A 16,526-nucleotide genomic window follows, 5' to 3' on the forward strand; every position below is an offset into this window, starting at 1 on the left:
ACAAATTTTACCTATTGTACCTTTAAAGGTAATGAAAAGAGTTAATTTGACTTGATATGAATGAGTCAGAATGTACCACACCCGCTGATAATATAGTCAGCATAATCCAGCCCATTTAACACCTGCACTATGTGTCTTGATGTTTGCGCCCTTCGCTTCCCCTTTATCAAAATGCCAGCGACTGCGCCAACACACCAATGCAAATTGGTGCAAGTTGTTTGTCGAAAATACGGCCCTAATTCTTATAGTGCACACACAGCCCGCTTTGGGGATTTGCATACAGCCTTCAAATTTGCAGGACCTCCACACAACCAGCAGGTAATTAATTTTATGCCTAGTGTACATTTTACGTGGAGATACGATTATATCCACCTCAAAGTCGTTTTCTGTGTAAGCCACTATTTAAGATACAATTTCATTGTAAGACCATTTCATATGAGTCCAGTGGTCACTCAGAGTTTATTTATGTCTAGAAGTGAATCTTAAAATATTGAATATTTCACGGTGCTTGAGCATTGTTTTTGACCTTCCCTGCCAGGCTAGTTCCCCCAGTAATTCTGTTTTTTTTGAGAGTGTACACATGGCTGTCTGTCTTTGGGAGGGTACACAGAACACTCCACGCTTGTCATGGGAAGACAATATAGCAACTGGCAATCCTGCCAGATTTTTTGGAAAGAAGACTGAAAGATACATATAACAACCTTTCACTTTCCGGGCTCATGGCTTGGCCTTATTTGGATGGGGGAGGAGTAAACGCTACACCGAGTAAACATTTGGCTGGTAGGGCATAACATTTTCTTTTTTTGCTGTCAGATCTCAGCCAAAGTGCAATTAGTTCCAGATATGCCGAGTTTAGGTGAGACCTGTCAAAATCTGACAGAAAATCATGATTTATTGCACCCTATGCCTCCTTTAAGAAGCAATAGACAATAAGTGTTGTGTCACTCTCCACTGAGTAATGACTGATACGCAGCCAGTCGAGTGACTGAACCAGCTCCAGGCCTGCGGGGGGGCCAGCCCGGTTCAGTTTTTAATGAGATCGGGGCCTTGTTTAAATATTTAGCGAATCTCAATGTAGTCTCTCTGTCAGCTGCCAGGGAGAGCCCAGGCCGAGTTCACAAACCTTATCATCCCGAATCAGAGGAGATGGGTGCAACTGCAGGTGGGGGAAACAGCCAGGGCCCAAGGCCTCAAACGAAAGGCTATTGCATGTGCAGCTTATGTAAACGCGATGAACTTATTCAGCACACGTAATCCTGCTCCACAACCCTCCCTTGGACCACCACAACATGATCTTGAGCTGGGGTGGCTCTTTGTGAAAATAACATGCTAGGTCAATCATCCATTTGAAGCATTCATTCCACAGCTTTGTATGTCATTCCGTATATGTCCAACTAAACGCTTACCGTGATGTTCATTCTCTATGACTCTATAATTGAATAGATTCTGGTGTTACAGTTGACACGTATTTATGATGCGTAGAATCAGATGCATGGAGAGTCCTTTGATGAGTTAAGTTACCTGGTGAGAAGTGTTCAAAGTATTTATGAATAGTGACTTTTTATATAGACAATGTATGGGAGGTGTCTAATTAATTTCCCAAAAGTGACCCTAATTAGACCCTAATTTGAATGATAACTGGGAAACCGTTGGGTCACTTGCCGCCCACCCTTGACTTCCAAACTTGCACCTCGTTTCTGGTGGTAGGGTGCTTAGCTTATGGTTTTTATGGAGCAGTCTGCACATCTGCCATGTTCCCCTGTTGTAAGTGGGCTTGAGAGAGGGTTCCTGCAGAGCTGGGTCTACACCTGGGAAGGGCCTGGGGTCTCCTCGACACTCCCCGCCAGTGTCCTCCAACCCATCTCTCTTCCACAGACCACCCAATCCTATTACTCTGTGAACATACAGCATTCGACCCCAAGGGACACCTTCCTGATCCCCACCTCTCTGCTAGTAGCTATGGACTGGGCTCATTATTAATGTTTCTGAGGGGATGGCTACTCTTGATCTATTACTTACAAGATGCCTCGCGTGTTGCTACATTCTTGCTGGGTCTTTAATTATTTGGAGGAGGTCTTTAATTATTTGGTGGATTATTCTTTCTTGTTTTCAGTGTGTGTGTGTGTGTGTGTGTGTGCATGTTTTTGTGTGTGTAGCGCTGTATATTTAAGTGGCACTTGTATAGTCAGGAGGTGGCAGGGGGAAGGCGATGAGGTCCATGCTCCTTCTGTCTAGCCTGCCACCCCTTTTGATCACCTCCTGAATTACACATGCAACGGGTGCATCGCCATTTTTCCTTTCGTTCGTTTGATTGAATGTATTTACAGGGCCGGAATACCAAACACGTGGGCCACGTGTCCAAGTCTCTGTGTCTGCATCCCACCTGTTTTACATTTACATTCTAGTCATTTAGCAGATGCTTTTAATCCAAATGGACTTACAAGAATTTACCACTCCCAAATTCCACCACAGGTTCTCCAGGTGTATCAGCACAAATCTTGTCCCTAGATTTATGCACCTGTCTGGGACTTTGGCTCGCGGGTGCTACGCTGTAGACACGCCTGTCGAGTCCTGAATGGAGATGGCATTATTGCTACAATGATGACAGTCTCGTTCACTCTGAACCAGTTGCCAGTGTCTTTAGCCTTCTGCTCACAGCTGTGAGCACATATTAGACTCGGTTGCACCCACCACAGTTTATAAAAGAGATTTAAGACCAGTGACGTGTCCTTCAGTGCTTTGGTGCTAAACCCAGAAGGAAGCTAGGTATTTAAACAAATGCAGCTGCTTAGTTCCACTTTGATACTACTGTGTGAATATGTCACAGCCTGTCCTAGCCCTGGCTTATGAACCTTGGCACTACACGGCACCAATTTGTAACTACTGGTGTGATCCTGATTCTCTATAGCATATAAGCTAATTCTAATTTGAGTTCACAATGCATTTTGTTACAATGTACTATGGCACGTTCAGTTTATTGGTCTCTAACAACAAGGAAAAATGCTGTTTGCAAGCAATTAAATGATACAGTGGTTTTGAGGGCATTTACTGCAAACATATACGTATATTATCAATACAAAATAAACTTGTTGCCTGAAGTCAAGAGCAGTATACTCAGTGAACTCATTAACAACGCATTTCTGCCTGCAGAACTGTTGCTCACTGGATGACCATTCTCTGCAAACTGTAGGGACTGTTGTCTGTGAAAATCCCAGGAAATCAGCCGTTTCTGAAATCACCCTGTCTGGCACCAACAATCATTCCACGGTCAGAGTCACTGAGATCACATTTTTTCCCCATTCTCATATTTGGTCCGGAAAACAGCTGAATCTCTTAACTACATCTGCATGCTTTTATGCATTTAGTTGCTGCCACTTGATTAAATATTTGCATTAATAAGCTGTTGTATCGGTCTACCTAATAAAGTGGTCAGTGAGTATACATTTCAGTTCAATCAAATATGGAACATAGTGTTACTCAAACCTTTTATTTCCTGTGGGTACATAAACTGTGGTATGATGCATATTATTTGCTGTATTACATCACCAATTGTCCATTTGCTGACTAGATGGTCAGTTGCATTTCATCAACACTGAAAGCTGTCTCTACTCTTCCTGATGCTGTAAACATTCTGTTGTGTTGGCTTATTGTGAATATACCCAAGGGGGAGGATTTTAAGACAGAAATTGCACAGGTAATACACTAATGCTTAGAGCAACTGGAGCCAACTGAATCCATTGAGGGATGAAGGAAAGTAGGTGCATATCTGATGTGTATTGAAGATCTGTGGTAGCACATCTCGTGTGTGATAACTCAATCAGTTAGACTGATACACTGCAGGAGGGGATTATGACATTACCACAAGAAGGGACTGTGACCACAACCTTGCCTGACTCTTAATTACTAAATCAACAAATTAATCTTCTGCCCACACAAGAGCTACTGTACCTGCAGTCTGCATGGATGGCAACTGCATATGAGAGAGAGTGAGCGATAGAGAGAGCGATAGTGTGTTTGTGTGTGTGTGTGTGTGTGTGTGTGTCTGTACCCGCACATCTCACTGATGACAGCTCAGAATCTGCTGGTGCCTGGTGAGCTGCTAGTGCATGCTTATGCAACAATACCTCAAAGAATACTGGCCAACTTAAGCCCACCCAGACAAAGCAAAGTGCATCCCATTGACATTTAGTGATGTAGCCCAGCCTATTAACTAGTAATGTCTAAGTCATATTGCCCACAAAGGAGGCCTGAATGTCTCTGTTTTGATCATGGCGGCTGATATGAACATCCATGTTATGTGGCACTTTGTGACAAAACAAATTACAGAATGTTCCTCAAGGGCTTCATATATCTACTGCATATCTGGCAGCAGCTTGATGGTTTGAGGCTCATTTCATACCTTGGACCCTTGATGACTTAAAGCCAATTAGCCAACAAATGTGTTCCATACTGTATCAGCATAATTTATACCTCAATGTAGTCCAACCCCCCAATATCCATTGAGATCCATTCAAATGCAAATAGTTTTAGTATCGCCTGTAAGACAACCTGAATATAAGATATCCAGACTCTGATGACATCAGGAAGTCATGGTATGCAAAGGATATGCAACCAAATACAAAATATGACTATTTTATTTCACATTATGTTAATTTGTCTCAAACACTGAAATTGGGGACTAAACTTGAAAAAGTGCTGTAATTACTACATGGTGAAACCAAAAATTCAGTCTGTGCTTTGACCACTTTTTTTGGTTTATAGGGAAAATAAAATATTAAATCAGAAAAGGCTGAAAAAGACAAGGTGACCCCAAACTTTTTAATGGTAATGTATATTCCTAATTATTCACATTTAAAAATGTAAAAATAATTATATTTGCCCACACGTAGCGTGTTCAACTTTGCTATTAAGTTCAATACTGTACATAAAATACAGTCTTTCATTTCCTGTCACCATACAACCCTGTGTCCAAGTAAAATTTTTCTAAATTATGGTTGTGTCCAAACAATATGATGCCTTCTATATAATAGGAGCAAACGTGTACTACGGCAGACACGAACAGGCACTGATACCAGTCTGTGTTCACTGGCTGTTCATTGGCTAAGCATTGTGCCTTCTGTTCTCCAACCAAAATTGTGTGGGACTGTGGCTGTTAAATGAAGTCAGTCCTGCCTGGGGTATAAAGTAGGGAGCTCTTTCATAACACCGCAGTGCCACCCAGTGGCCAGAAGAAGTTATCGCCTCTGTGTGGGCACTCTGAAGACGTGTTGCTCTTAATTTAAGTGGCATTTGTCTCTAATTAAGCGCAACACTTCTTGAAGCACTTGGTCTGGCGGAGGGCTGGCATCTACCACGACGCAGGCTGGATCTTCAACCCTCTTGTATGCCTGCTCCACTCTGCAAAGCACGGAGAGGAGCCAGTGAACTACACCACTCATACAATCATTATCATGAATGAAGTGAGAAGATGCATACTTTAATTGGAGTGCTCCTTGCTGCCTACAAAACACATAATGTGAAATGTATGATTTTTACAGACATATTTTCCTCCCTGTATAAGTTCCTTGTTTTGTGGAGAACCATACTGTATGTAAATGGAAGTTTTGTAAAATTACAGTGAAAGCCCAGGCTCTCTTCTGTCTGACAAGGTGAGCAGAACTCTGAAGCTGTCTCAAGGCCACATACTTTTTAATTTTACTTTGTCTCATGATATTCCATAACCAATCAAGGTTTATTTAAAATCATGAAATACACACTGTTGAGACTTGCAGACAAGCAGTGGAAAATCAGAAAGAGGAAAGCACACAGAAATGACAGAATAGCTTTGGATGGGTCGGCTACCATATGAGTACATCTCTAGCTGCATATTTTCAAAGTAGTAGCAGTAATACCAATCATTTTAAAATGTTGACTATGGCTTCCTTCTGACAAAACCATCTAAAGCATGAATCAGCTAAAGGAAGGAGTGCTCACAGCAGACCGAGGGAAAATAATTGTTGACCACGCAACAGCCCTGTCGGTCTGTCGATTCTGTGAAGGCGTACATGCACAGCGGCCTCACAAGGTGGCGCTGCTGCACTTACTTGTTGCGGAACAGGTGGTTAGCCTCCAGCTCTGCTTCCTCCTGCGTCTTCTCCAGCCCTCTCCCGCTGAGCCTCCTCATTCGCTCCTCCGGGCTGACGGTCAGCAGGAGGACCAGGTCCGGTCGCAGCAGGTCACTCGGCCAGCGGTACACCTCGGACCCGGGGCCAGGCAGGTTATCTACCTTCCCCGTTACCGCGGTAGCGATGGCATAGGCCGCAGTGCTGTGCCAGTACCTGGAGGTAGAAGAAGGGCATTGTGGTCCTGAGGTGTACAGACAACTGCAGGATGACCATAACTCTGATGCTATCTCAGACATCTATTAGCATGTAGTGTAGAAGGCCATGTAGGCCCATTCCACTGAAAAATGGGCAGCAGTTTATTATTACTGGGGCGGCCTGTAGCGTAGTGGTTAAGGTAAATGACTGGGACACACAAGGTCGGTGGTTCTAATCCCGGTGTAGCCCCAATAAGATCTGCACAGCTGTTGGGCCCTTGAGCCAAGGCCCTTAACCCTGCATTGCTCCAGGAGAGGATTGTCTCTTGCGTAGTCTAATCAACTGTACGTCGCTCTGGATAAGAGCGTGTGCCAAATGCCAATAATGTAATGTCATGTAATGTAATGCCTACTCAGTCTATTCCCATTTATGGCAACCACTAGTTCACAAACACACTTTCTTTCTGCAAATAATTATCTGCTTTATTACATTACATTATATTATTGATGCTCTTATCCAGAGTGACGTACAGTTGATTAGACTAAGCAGGAGACAATCCTCCCCTGGAGCAAAGCAGGGTTAAGGGCCTTGCTCAAGGGCCCAACGGCTGTGCGGATCTTATTGTGGCTACAGTCATTTACCTTAACCACTACACTACAGGCTGCCCTGTATTGTAATATTGATTACAACTACAAGCATTGCGTCTGTAACAGGTGAAGAAATTTGCCTGAGTCCGAGGTGGGATTTGAACCCCGGCCTCTCACTTGTCCAAATTATTTGTTGAACGAACGCGTTACCAGTCAGCTAAAGACGAACTCGCCCCTAGCCAAGGGCAACAACGTTCTTTTGAATTTTTGAGGGTTACGTCATCGGGGAGTGTTGTCGAGGTAATTTGCTACCAGCCTTCGCTTTCACTGCACGTCCGTGCTTACTAGCGAACCAGCGGAGCTAACCATGTTACACGTCTAATGTCTGTGTGCTTTATATCTCTATTTAATTCACATCCACGGTCGGAATTGTGATGAGCTTTGCTATAAATATATAGATATTTACTGAGTACCCTGCTTTGGTACTTGCTGATACCAATGTTATTTGCACATGGTGCACGTTGGACTCTTCTGCCAAATGAATCAGAGTAATGTTGTGAAATGTATGTAAATGATTACGGCTTGAACTTAAAAGGGGTAATCTTTTTTTTTTTTACTATCCCGATGGGAAAAAAAACGAATTCTTCTTTGTATAGCAAGACAAAGCAGTTCATCTGTTTTACTTGACTATATTTAAATGCAGTCTAATATTCGATTAATAAACCAATTGAACACGCAATTAAATATTTTCCAAGCTGATGTTAGCCATGTTTGCATTTTCACATCACATTACCATTTAGAAAAAGCAAAAGTAAGATGCACACACTGCTACTATGCATCATATTGATAGTTTTAGACTTACAGTATGCTCCATTTTGTTTAGGCATTGTTTTCTCTTGATTTGGCTCTGTACTCCATACATTTAAATGTGTAATCAAACAATGCTTACACATCCGCTTGAAGTGCAGATAATCAGGTATGTTTATACATTTTGGTCTCACCAATGACAGCATTTTTTATACACAGTCCCCTTATTTCAGGACAAATAGATTTGTAGGTGTTTCTGAATAATCACGTGTATTCATTTGCTTTCTTGGGGCAAGTATTTTAATGGCTGTTGTCAACCTGAGGACCAAGGTTCTGACAATGAAAGTCAAAGTAGCCATTATGAGGCTGAGACATAAGAAAAAACAAACGGATACATAGGCCAAACCTAAGACTTAAAAATAAACCATTTGGAACATGATTAAGAGCACTGGTGAGCTCAGTCATCACAAAGGGCCTAGTAGGGCAAGGAAGACTGCAGGATTTTTGTGTTTATTTCTCAAACAGATAAGTGACAACTTAATCTTGAAAGGGACATCTCTCTGTGTATATCCAGTGGTAAGATTGTATATCTATTCCATATTTAGTTGCGGATATTGGTAGAAGTACACAAGAACTCTTATTTCGCTATTCAGTGAGCACCATTTTTCACCGCAGTATTGGAATACCTTCGTGCCATGGTTGACTTTATCTTGTTGCTATGATGTGTTGAAGTTTGATCAAAATGCTCTTATTGAAAACCAGGAATGTTTAGAATAATGATGAAGTTTGATTTAAATGCTTTTATTAAAATTGTGAAATGGTTAGATTTGAGAATCATGTGCAAAAATACCCATTCCTAAATGTTTCTATATATCTATATACTATATTGTAAATGCTGTTTAGTACTACAATGATAAGCCATAATATTTAAAGAATCATTTGTAATGCTGTTAAAATGAATAAGTCAACATGAGTAATTAGAACTGTGTGTCTGTTCAAACACATTGATCTGCAAAGTACAGAGTACGTTTAATGAAAGTGCAGAGAACATGTAATCAGTTGTTTAAAAAGCCATGACATTGGATACCACCTGTTTTGACTCAGGCGATGCAGGTCAAGCAATGTGGGTCTTTGCAGAGAATTGTTTTGAGTTAGTAATCACCAGCCAATTTGCCTGTGGCGAAAAGTTAAGATAGCTCAGCTCTCATAGAGTGACAGAAAATATTAAGGCAGGTTAAGCGAGATAATGTGATGTTTGTATGACAAATTATTGGATAGCTATATTGTATAAAGACTAGGATACTTACTACTGTTACTTTGGAATTCTCTGGTCTCTTGAAGCTTCTTGCACGGAGCACACAGATTCCCCAGATTGATTTATTTTATTTTAAACTAAAGATTTGTAATGAACAACCATTGAGTCTGAGTGCTTCTTCAACATCATTGCTGCCAATACAACTTCACCCATGTAAAAGGGACGAGGAGGAAAAGCCACAAAAATATTTCCTCAACAGATGGATTAAACATTTTAGGGGGTGAAAGAATATTTATCCCAGATAGACAATACTGTCCAATGTCTCACACTAGTTGCAGATAAGACTGGGCAGGGGGTGCTAGTTAACTGGACAAACTACATGACAACGGTGGAACTTAGAAGCATTTCATATGATTGTCATGTATTGACTATTAATAAAGCGAGAACACAGAGTTCGTAGCCCCCACTGATAGTTTGGCTGCAGGAGCCCTGAATGTCGAAGTTGGGCAGGACATAGGCATCATGGCCACTAGAGGGCTTGGTTGAAGGGATTAATTGAACTATTTGTGTTATTTTAATTCTTTCCCCATTTTTGCTGCCCGGAGTGGAAGGTACAGTCACATTTATCAGTGCACATTGCCACAAACTCTGCTACTTATTCTTAAGAAGGCAAACAAGAGTGTGCTCTCCATTGAAACATCAAAGTGTGTGATGTCACTTGCTCCTTCATGTTACGCCGCAGGTTGGAAGTCACACTTCACAGTTTTAGTAGTATTTCACTGCTATGCGTGAACATGTCACCAGAAATGTTTCTCCCTTCAAGCACTTAAAAGGGTATAACAGCTAGATAATTGATCACGATTAAATCACTGGTAGCAGCTGGAACACAAAGATAAGCTTGCTGCATGCTACCCTAGACCAAGCATAGTGCTAAACCAGTGAATAATGCTCCATAGAAAACGTTAAATTATGTGGCAGGGGCTCTGATTTGAATCCAGCTCGCAGCCCTGATCAGAGAAGTATAGAGTGGAAACTCCTGTGGAAAAATGATAGGCCGACTTGATGTACCTACCTGTCTACCACAACGGGAGTGTTCTGGCTTGCCGTAGCAATCTGGCTGGCAGTGATGTAATTCCCGAGGGCATAGAACGCCCGTCTGAGGAGGGGGGGCTCTGAGTCGAAGCGTGGTCTCCATGGAGACAGACACTGCGGCGGAGATCGCAGCAAAGCGGCACCGAGCTCTGCTGTCAGAGAGTGTGTCAGAGTAGTTTTCCCTGGTGGATGACAGCAAGAGGAAAGAAGAATGGGAAGGATGAAAAAGATGTGGGAAAAACTGAATTAAGAAAATAAGGGCATTATTCACAGCACATATGATTGTGTAAACACTGACTGGTTCAGTGACGCACATATTGAGACTAGAACTAAGCCATAATGAATAGGCTACATCAAGCTCAGTTTACCGGATTATTACTAATGATAGTCCTCCCAATATCACGCCATTATTGATTTACCTACAATATTCAGTAAGTAACAAATGTAGGCTATACACGTACCTGTTGCATCCAATCCTTCAATGACTATGGTTGGAAACTGCCCAGCCTGCTTTAGTGTCAGATTCTGATCCACCAGTTCCAGCAATTCCTTTGCCTCAGGAATAATTTCCTTGCACTGAAGACCAGAAAAGGACACAGCACATACATGTCATGTCTCCTTGGCTCATATATACTCTGGGTTAAATGAACACAAAAATCAGAGGTAGAAAGTCCAGGGATTCGAAAGTAGGCTAAAAGTCCTGCCATGATTCTTCCACCCATTAACTCAGCCAGACGATTTGACCAATTTGTTCTACCTCTTGTCTTAAGAATTGTGTTACAGTAATGAGCAAATCCAAATTTGTAAATTGGGTAGAAGTCACTGTACCATCTTTTTTGACTTGCATTTTCTTGTTTTATAACTAGAATACATGGTCATCAGAAACGTCGGTAAGTCTCAACTATCGTCCATTGCACATTAAATGGTCTGAGCCAGTCGAAAACACATTAAATAATAATATGCAGTACGTGTGCAAACATTTGGGCACCCCTGGTCAAAAAACCTTTTACAATTAATATCTAAGTGAACCTGACCTTAGAATGGTACAATGTTAGACATGCCACATTTCTTCAAATTTTAAAACAAGATTTTTCTTGTTTGTAAATCTTTATTTTTTAAGTCAATTTTTTTTTTTTTTTTGTAACTCCTTCTTGGGCAACTATAACAGCTTGTAAACACTTCCTGTAACCAGCTAAGAGTCTTACCTTTTGGAATTTTCCCCCATTCTTCCTGGCAGAACACTTTTAGCTCAGAAATATTATTTGGCCTCCTTGCATGTATGGCATGTTTGAGATCTCGCCACAGATTTTCTATAATATTCAAGTCTGGGGACTATGGTGGCCAATCCAAAACCTTTATCTGACTTTCCTGGTGGTACTTCATGGATGATTTAGACGTATACTTTCTTCTCTTTTTTTATCCCTCCACCACCACCCCATTTCGGGTGACGACTTTTTGACATACATACATACAAACACTATTTGGAAAGGAAAGTCAGTGTCATACATGCAAATTGAACAAAAGTGAACAGAAAATTATAACACAAAAGTTATAATAAAAGAAAACAACAACAACAACAAAGTAACAATAATGATATCATTAACGATAATAGTTAATATCATATTCTAGCAATATTTACAGTTTTAGTGCAATTAATTAATTCAGACTTTTTTCCTACTCCTTTTTATTTCTTTCTTCCCTTTGTCTTTTTTTGTCCCTAATGTGGCCTATCACCAACCCTCAGCCTGTGTGATTTTCTTCCACCTTGAACCATACAAACTATATTCATAATTTCCCTGAGATACCGGTTTCATCTTGGCAAAATCTATATACTGAATAATGTTCTATACCCCATCTATGTAGCATTTCTTTGGTGACTAAAATTCTATACAATAGTTTCAACAGGAAAGCTCACATAAAGGAATCAATAGTTATTTTATATATACAGATTCATATATCACATTCCATGGGTATATGGGAGGGATTCATTAAAAAACTGTTCCTAGGTGTACTGAATTTTATATGGTATATCAAAAGAACCTTTACTTTTTAAATAAAAGAGATATATCCATCCATCCATCCATTATCTTAACCCACTTATCCTGAACAGGGTCACAGGAAAACGGAGTACCCGGAGGAAATGCATGCGAACACGGGGAGAACATGCAAACTCCATACAGAGAGGCCCCGGCCAACTGGGATTCGAACCCAGGACCTCCTTGCTGTGAGGCGGCAGTGCTACCCACTGCTCAATTGATTATAACTTTGCAAGGAACCAACTTGTCCATACACTTTAGTAGTTTGTTCATATGACATAATTTTACCTTCTTCAGTTAGAATATGATTTACAAAGATAATTCTATTCTCAAATCATTGTTTTATAAATATAGGTTTATTACCTATTACTCTACTTGAATTCAACCATATAATCTGTTGAGCCATTTGGTCACCTTTTTCTAGTGGATGATATTGGAATTGTAACCAGCTTTGTATGGATTCACTGAGAAATTTTGACAAATCAAAGTGCATTTGTTTTTTAAACCATTTGAAATGGACAGGATTGAGCTGTAAATATGCCAGGCCACCCTTAAACAAGGGGCCTGTTCAAGTAACCTACTACTAAACCAGTGAGGATTTGAGCACAGTTTCTCAATTAGTGACGATTTCAAAGAAGAGTTTAATACTTTAATGTTCAATCGCCTGAACTAGTAGGTTACTAGAAAGTGTATTAGTGTCGTTTTGCCACATACAATGCATCCGGAAAGTATTCACAGCGCTTCACTTTTTTTTTTTTAAGATATTTTTTAGGCCTTTTTCAGCTTTATTGGATAGTATATAGTATAGAGAGACAGGAAGAATGAGAGCGAGAGAGAGGGGAAGACATGCGTCGCGGCTCGCAATGAGCATGCGGTCAGTGCTCTACAGGCTGCGCCACCGAGACACCCAGCGCTTCACTTTTTCCACATTTTGTTATGTTACAGCCTTATTCCAAAATGGAATAAATTCTTTTTTTTCCCTCAATTCTACACACAACACCCCATAATGACAACATGAAGTTTTTTAGAAATTTTAGCAAATTTATTAAAAATAAAAAACTAAGAAATCACATGTACATAAGTATTCACAGCCTTTGCTCAATACTTTGTTGATGCACCTTTGTCAGCAATTACAGCCTCAAGTCTTTTTGAATATGATGCCACAAGCTTGGCACACCTATCTTTGGGCAGTTTTGCCCATTCCTCTTTGCAGCACCTCTCAAGCTCCATCAGGTTGGATGGGGAGCGTCGGTGCACAGCCATTTGATATCTTGGCTGTGTGCTTAGGGTCGTTGTCCTGCTGAAAGATGAACCATCGCCCCAGTCTGAGGTCAAGAGCGCTCTGGAGCAGGTTTCCATCCAGGATGTCTCTGTACATTGCTGCATTCATCTTTCCCTCAATCCTGACTAGTCGTCCAGTTCCTGCCGCTCAGAAACATCCCCACAGCATGATGCTGCCACCACCATGCTTCACTGTAGGGATGGTATTGGCCAGGTGATGAGCGGTGCCTAGTTTCCTCCAAACATGACGCCTGGCATTCACGCCAAAGAGTTCAATCTTTGTCTCATCAGACCAGAGAATTTTGTTTCTCATGGTCTGAGTCCTTCAGGTGCCTTTTGGCAAACTCCAGGCGGGCTGCCATGTGCCTTTTACTAAGGAGTGGCTTCCATCTGGCCACTCTACCATACAGGCCTGATTGGTGGATTGCTGCAGAGATGGGTGTCCTTCTGGAAGGTTCTCCTCTCTCCACAGAGGAACGCTGGAGCTCTGACAGAGTGACCATCGGGTTCTTGGTCACCTCCCTGACTAAGACCCTTCTCCCCTGATTGCTCAGTTTAGACGGACGGCCAGCTCTAGGAAGAGTCCTGGTGGTTCCGAACTTCTTCGATTTACGGATGATGGAGGCCACTGTGCTCATTGGGACCTTCAAAGCAGCGGAAATTTTTCTGTACCATTCCCCAGATTTGTGCCTCGAGACACCCTGGACATGCACTGTCAACTGTGGGACCTTATATAGACAGATGTGTGCCTTTCCAAATCATGTCCAATCAACTGAATTTACCACAGGTGGACTCCAATTAAGCTATAGAAACATCTCAAGGTTGATCAGTGGAAACAGGATGCACCTGAGCTCAATTTTGAGCTTCATGGCAAAGGCTGTGAATACCTATGTACATGTGATTTCTTATTTTTTTATTTTTAATTAAATAGCAAAAAGCGCCAAAAAAAATGAATTTAATCAATTTTGGAATAAGGTTGTAACATAAGAAAAGTGAAGCCCTGTGAATACTTTCCGGATGCACTGTATACTCGAATGATTTCCTTGCCATGGTTGCAGTATCTTATCGATTTTTGATCATTTTGATAATTTTTGAGGTCACAAATATAATTTTTTAAATATATTTGGTAGAATCCATTCTTCATTCCACTCGCACAATATTTCCTGTGCCCCCAGCTACACAACCCCAAAATTTAATGGATCCACCTCCATGCTTAACAGTTGGCAAAGTGTTCTTCTCTACAAAGGCTTCACTCTTTTTTCACCAAACATACCTTCTTTGGTGGTGGCAAAAAAGTTCAATTTTGGTTTCTTCAGTCCAAAGCACAGGCTTCAGGACTGCATTTTTGTTATAAGAATATTTGTTATATTCTTTTGCATACTTCAGACGCTTCATTTTGTGTTGAGGTCATTTTTTCTGCCAACTCTGCCATGTAGGTCTTTGCTGTTTAAAGTATTTTGTATTGTTGTCCTGTGAACACCTTGACTGTGTCTGCTACTCTTTTTTGTAGGTATTTTGCAGTGATGTGTGGGTTATTTAGAGTCCAGGTGTACTTTCGATCACGTACAGATTCATTGTAACAGACATTTAAACCAGGGTGCCCACATTTTTACAGGCGATAGAAAAGTGAACCCTTTGGCATGCAATACCTGAATCGATCGCTAGATGGGAATATTCAACTTTAAATGCATGAACAGTAAATGTGTACAGTAAGTGTATACTTACCTGTTCCACAACTTTGTTGGCGTCTCCAAAGCGGTAAAACACATCGTTACCCATGATGTTTAGGGTTGATGGGTGACATGATGGCATCCGAGCTGGCACAAGGCAAAATTTATCGACCAGCACCGCCGTGCCATCTTCTGACTTGGACCACAAGTGCTGCCACCACTGGTTGTCTCGCTCCTGGACGTATGCGCACACATTCACCCAAGAACTCTTAACTAGTTCGTCGAATATAGGCATTGCATCTGCATCTTTGATGAGAAACCCCCGGAACAACGAGTTGTTCACACCGGGGAGAAAAGAGAACACGTCCAATACGCTGCCTCTTGGTAACGCCGGAATTAACTTATTTTTAAGATCGTCATACAACATTGCTCTTTGAAATCTTTCATCAGTGCAAACGTGGAACGAATACGTCTTCGCCCCACCAAATATTTTTTCAAACTCGCCTGCGAGGTTTGCTTGTGGATTTTTACTCAAAGCAAAATAAACGGGGTCCGAATTAGGTTGGCACTCCACGGCAAAAACACGGGAACACCACTGACCAAAACGACAGAGCACCTGTTTAGCCATATTACAACGAATGTAGCCCTCACTGATGAAAAAGACTTCCACCTAGCAGCTGACAGGAAACGTGAGGCAAGATAAATCGAAACTTACCGAGAAAGTGAAACTCTACAATATATTGCTCAGTTACTTTATCGTAGTAACAGAAACGAAAGTAGGATGTTGACACACTGTTACAGTATATTGATCTGGAAAGAGATTTTTAGAAATTAAGCCGTTTTAATAAAAACTTAATTTATTTCATTTTAAATGTATTTTTGAAGAGATTGACGTTATAAAAGATATTTGTTTTACTGAAAAGAATATGCTTTAAGCCTAGACATAAGTTACTGTGTAAATGTTATAATGTGGGTCTGATTTAAGCAACTTTATGTTCCTGTCACATCCATCCCCAGCTAGTGTTACAACTCACCCCAGGGGTGGGGTAGGTTTATACAGTGGAACTCCTTGTATTTGATATTAAATCATGCATTTTGTGATATTGTAGATTAAGTCTAAATGACTATTACGCAGACAAATGTGGGTGGCTTAGGTATATGAAAGTATATAGCTGTAGTATAAACGCTCATTGAGTTACAATCGTCCCCGGTCTCCCCTACATACATACATACATACATACATACATACAGTACTGTGCAGAAGTCTTAGGCACCCTAGACTTTATTATATATATGTTGATTTTATATATAGCTATGTTAGTATAAAATAACACTTTTGAGGTTTACAAATATTCATTTTCCAAAAGATTTAATTTTACAGAGACATAAAAACTTGATCAAGGCTGTCTGAGATCAGAAGCAAGGAGCCAACCAAAGTCTGCAGAAGAATTGTGGCAAGTTCTCCAACATGCTTGGAACAACCTCTCTGCTGATTGTCT

The 16,526-nt window shown here is 41.0% G+C and overlaps 1 protein-coding gene across 1 annotated transcript; it reads right to left on the bottom strand.

Annotated features, from left to right (window-relative positions):
• Window positions 1-4,804: 4,804 nt before the first annotated feature.
• Window positions 4,805-15,710, bottom strand: cmpk2 (cytidine monophosphate (UMP-CMP) kinase 2, mitochondrial). Its single transcript, XM_061225085.1, has 5 exons — window positions 15,083-15,710; window positions 10,502-10,616; window positions 10,021-10,222; window positions 6,084-6,317; window positions 4,805-5,397 (listed from the first exon to the last, which is right to left on the bottom strand). The coding sequence occupies exons 1-5, from the start codon at window positions 15,653-15,655 to the stop codon at window positions 5,274-5,276; spliced, it is 1,248 nt and encodes a 415-aa protein (XP_061081069.1). The 5' UTR covers window positions 15,656-15,710; the 3' UTR covers window positions 4,805-5,273.
• Between the last annotated feature and the right edge of the window lie 816 nt (window positions 15,711-16,526).

The sequence above is a fragment of the Conger conger genome, chromosome 1, assembly GCF_963514075.1.
Source record: "Conger conger chromosome 1, fConCon1.1, whole genome shotgun sequence".
NCBI lineage: Eukaryota > Metazoa > Chordata > Actinopteri > Anguilliformes > Congridae > Conger > Conger conger.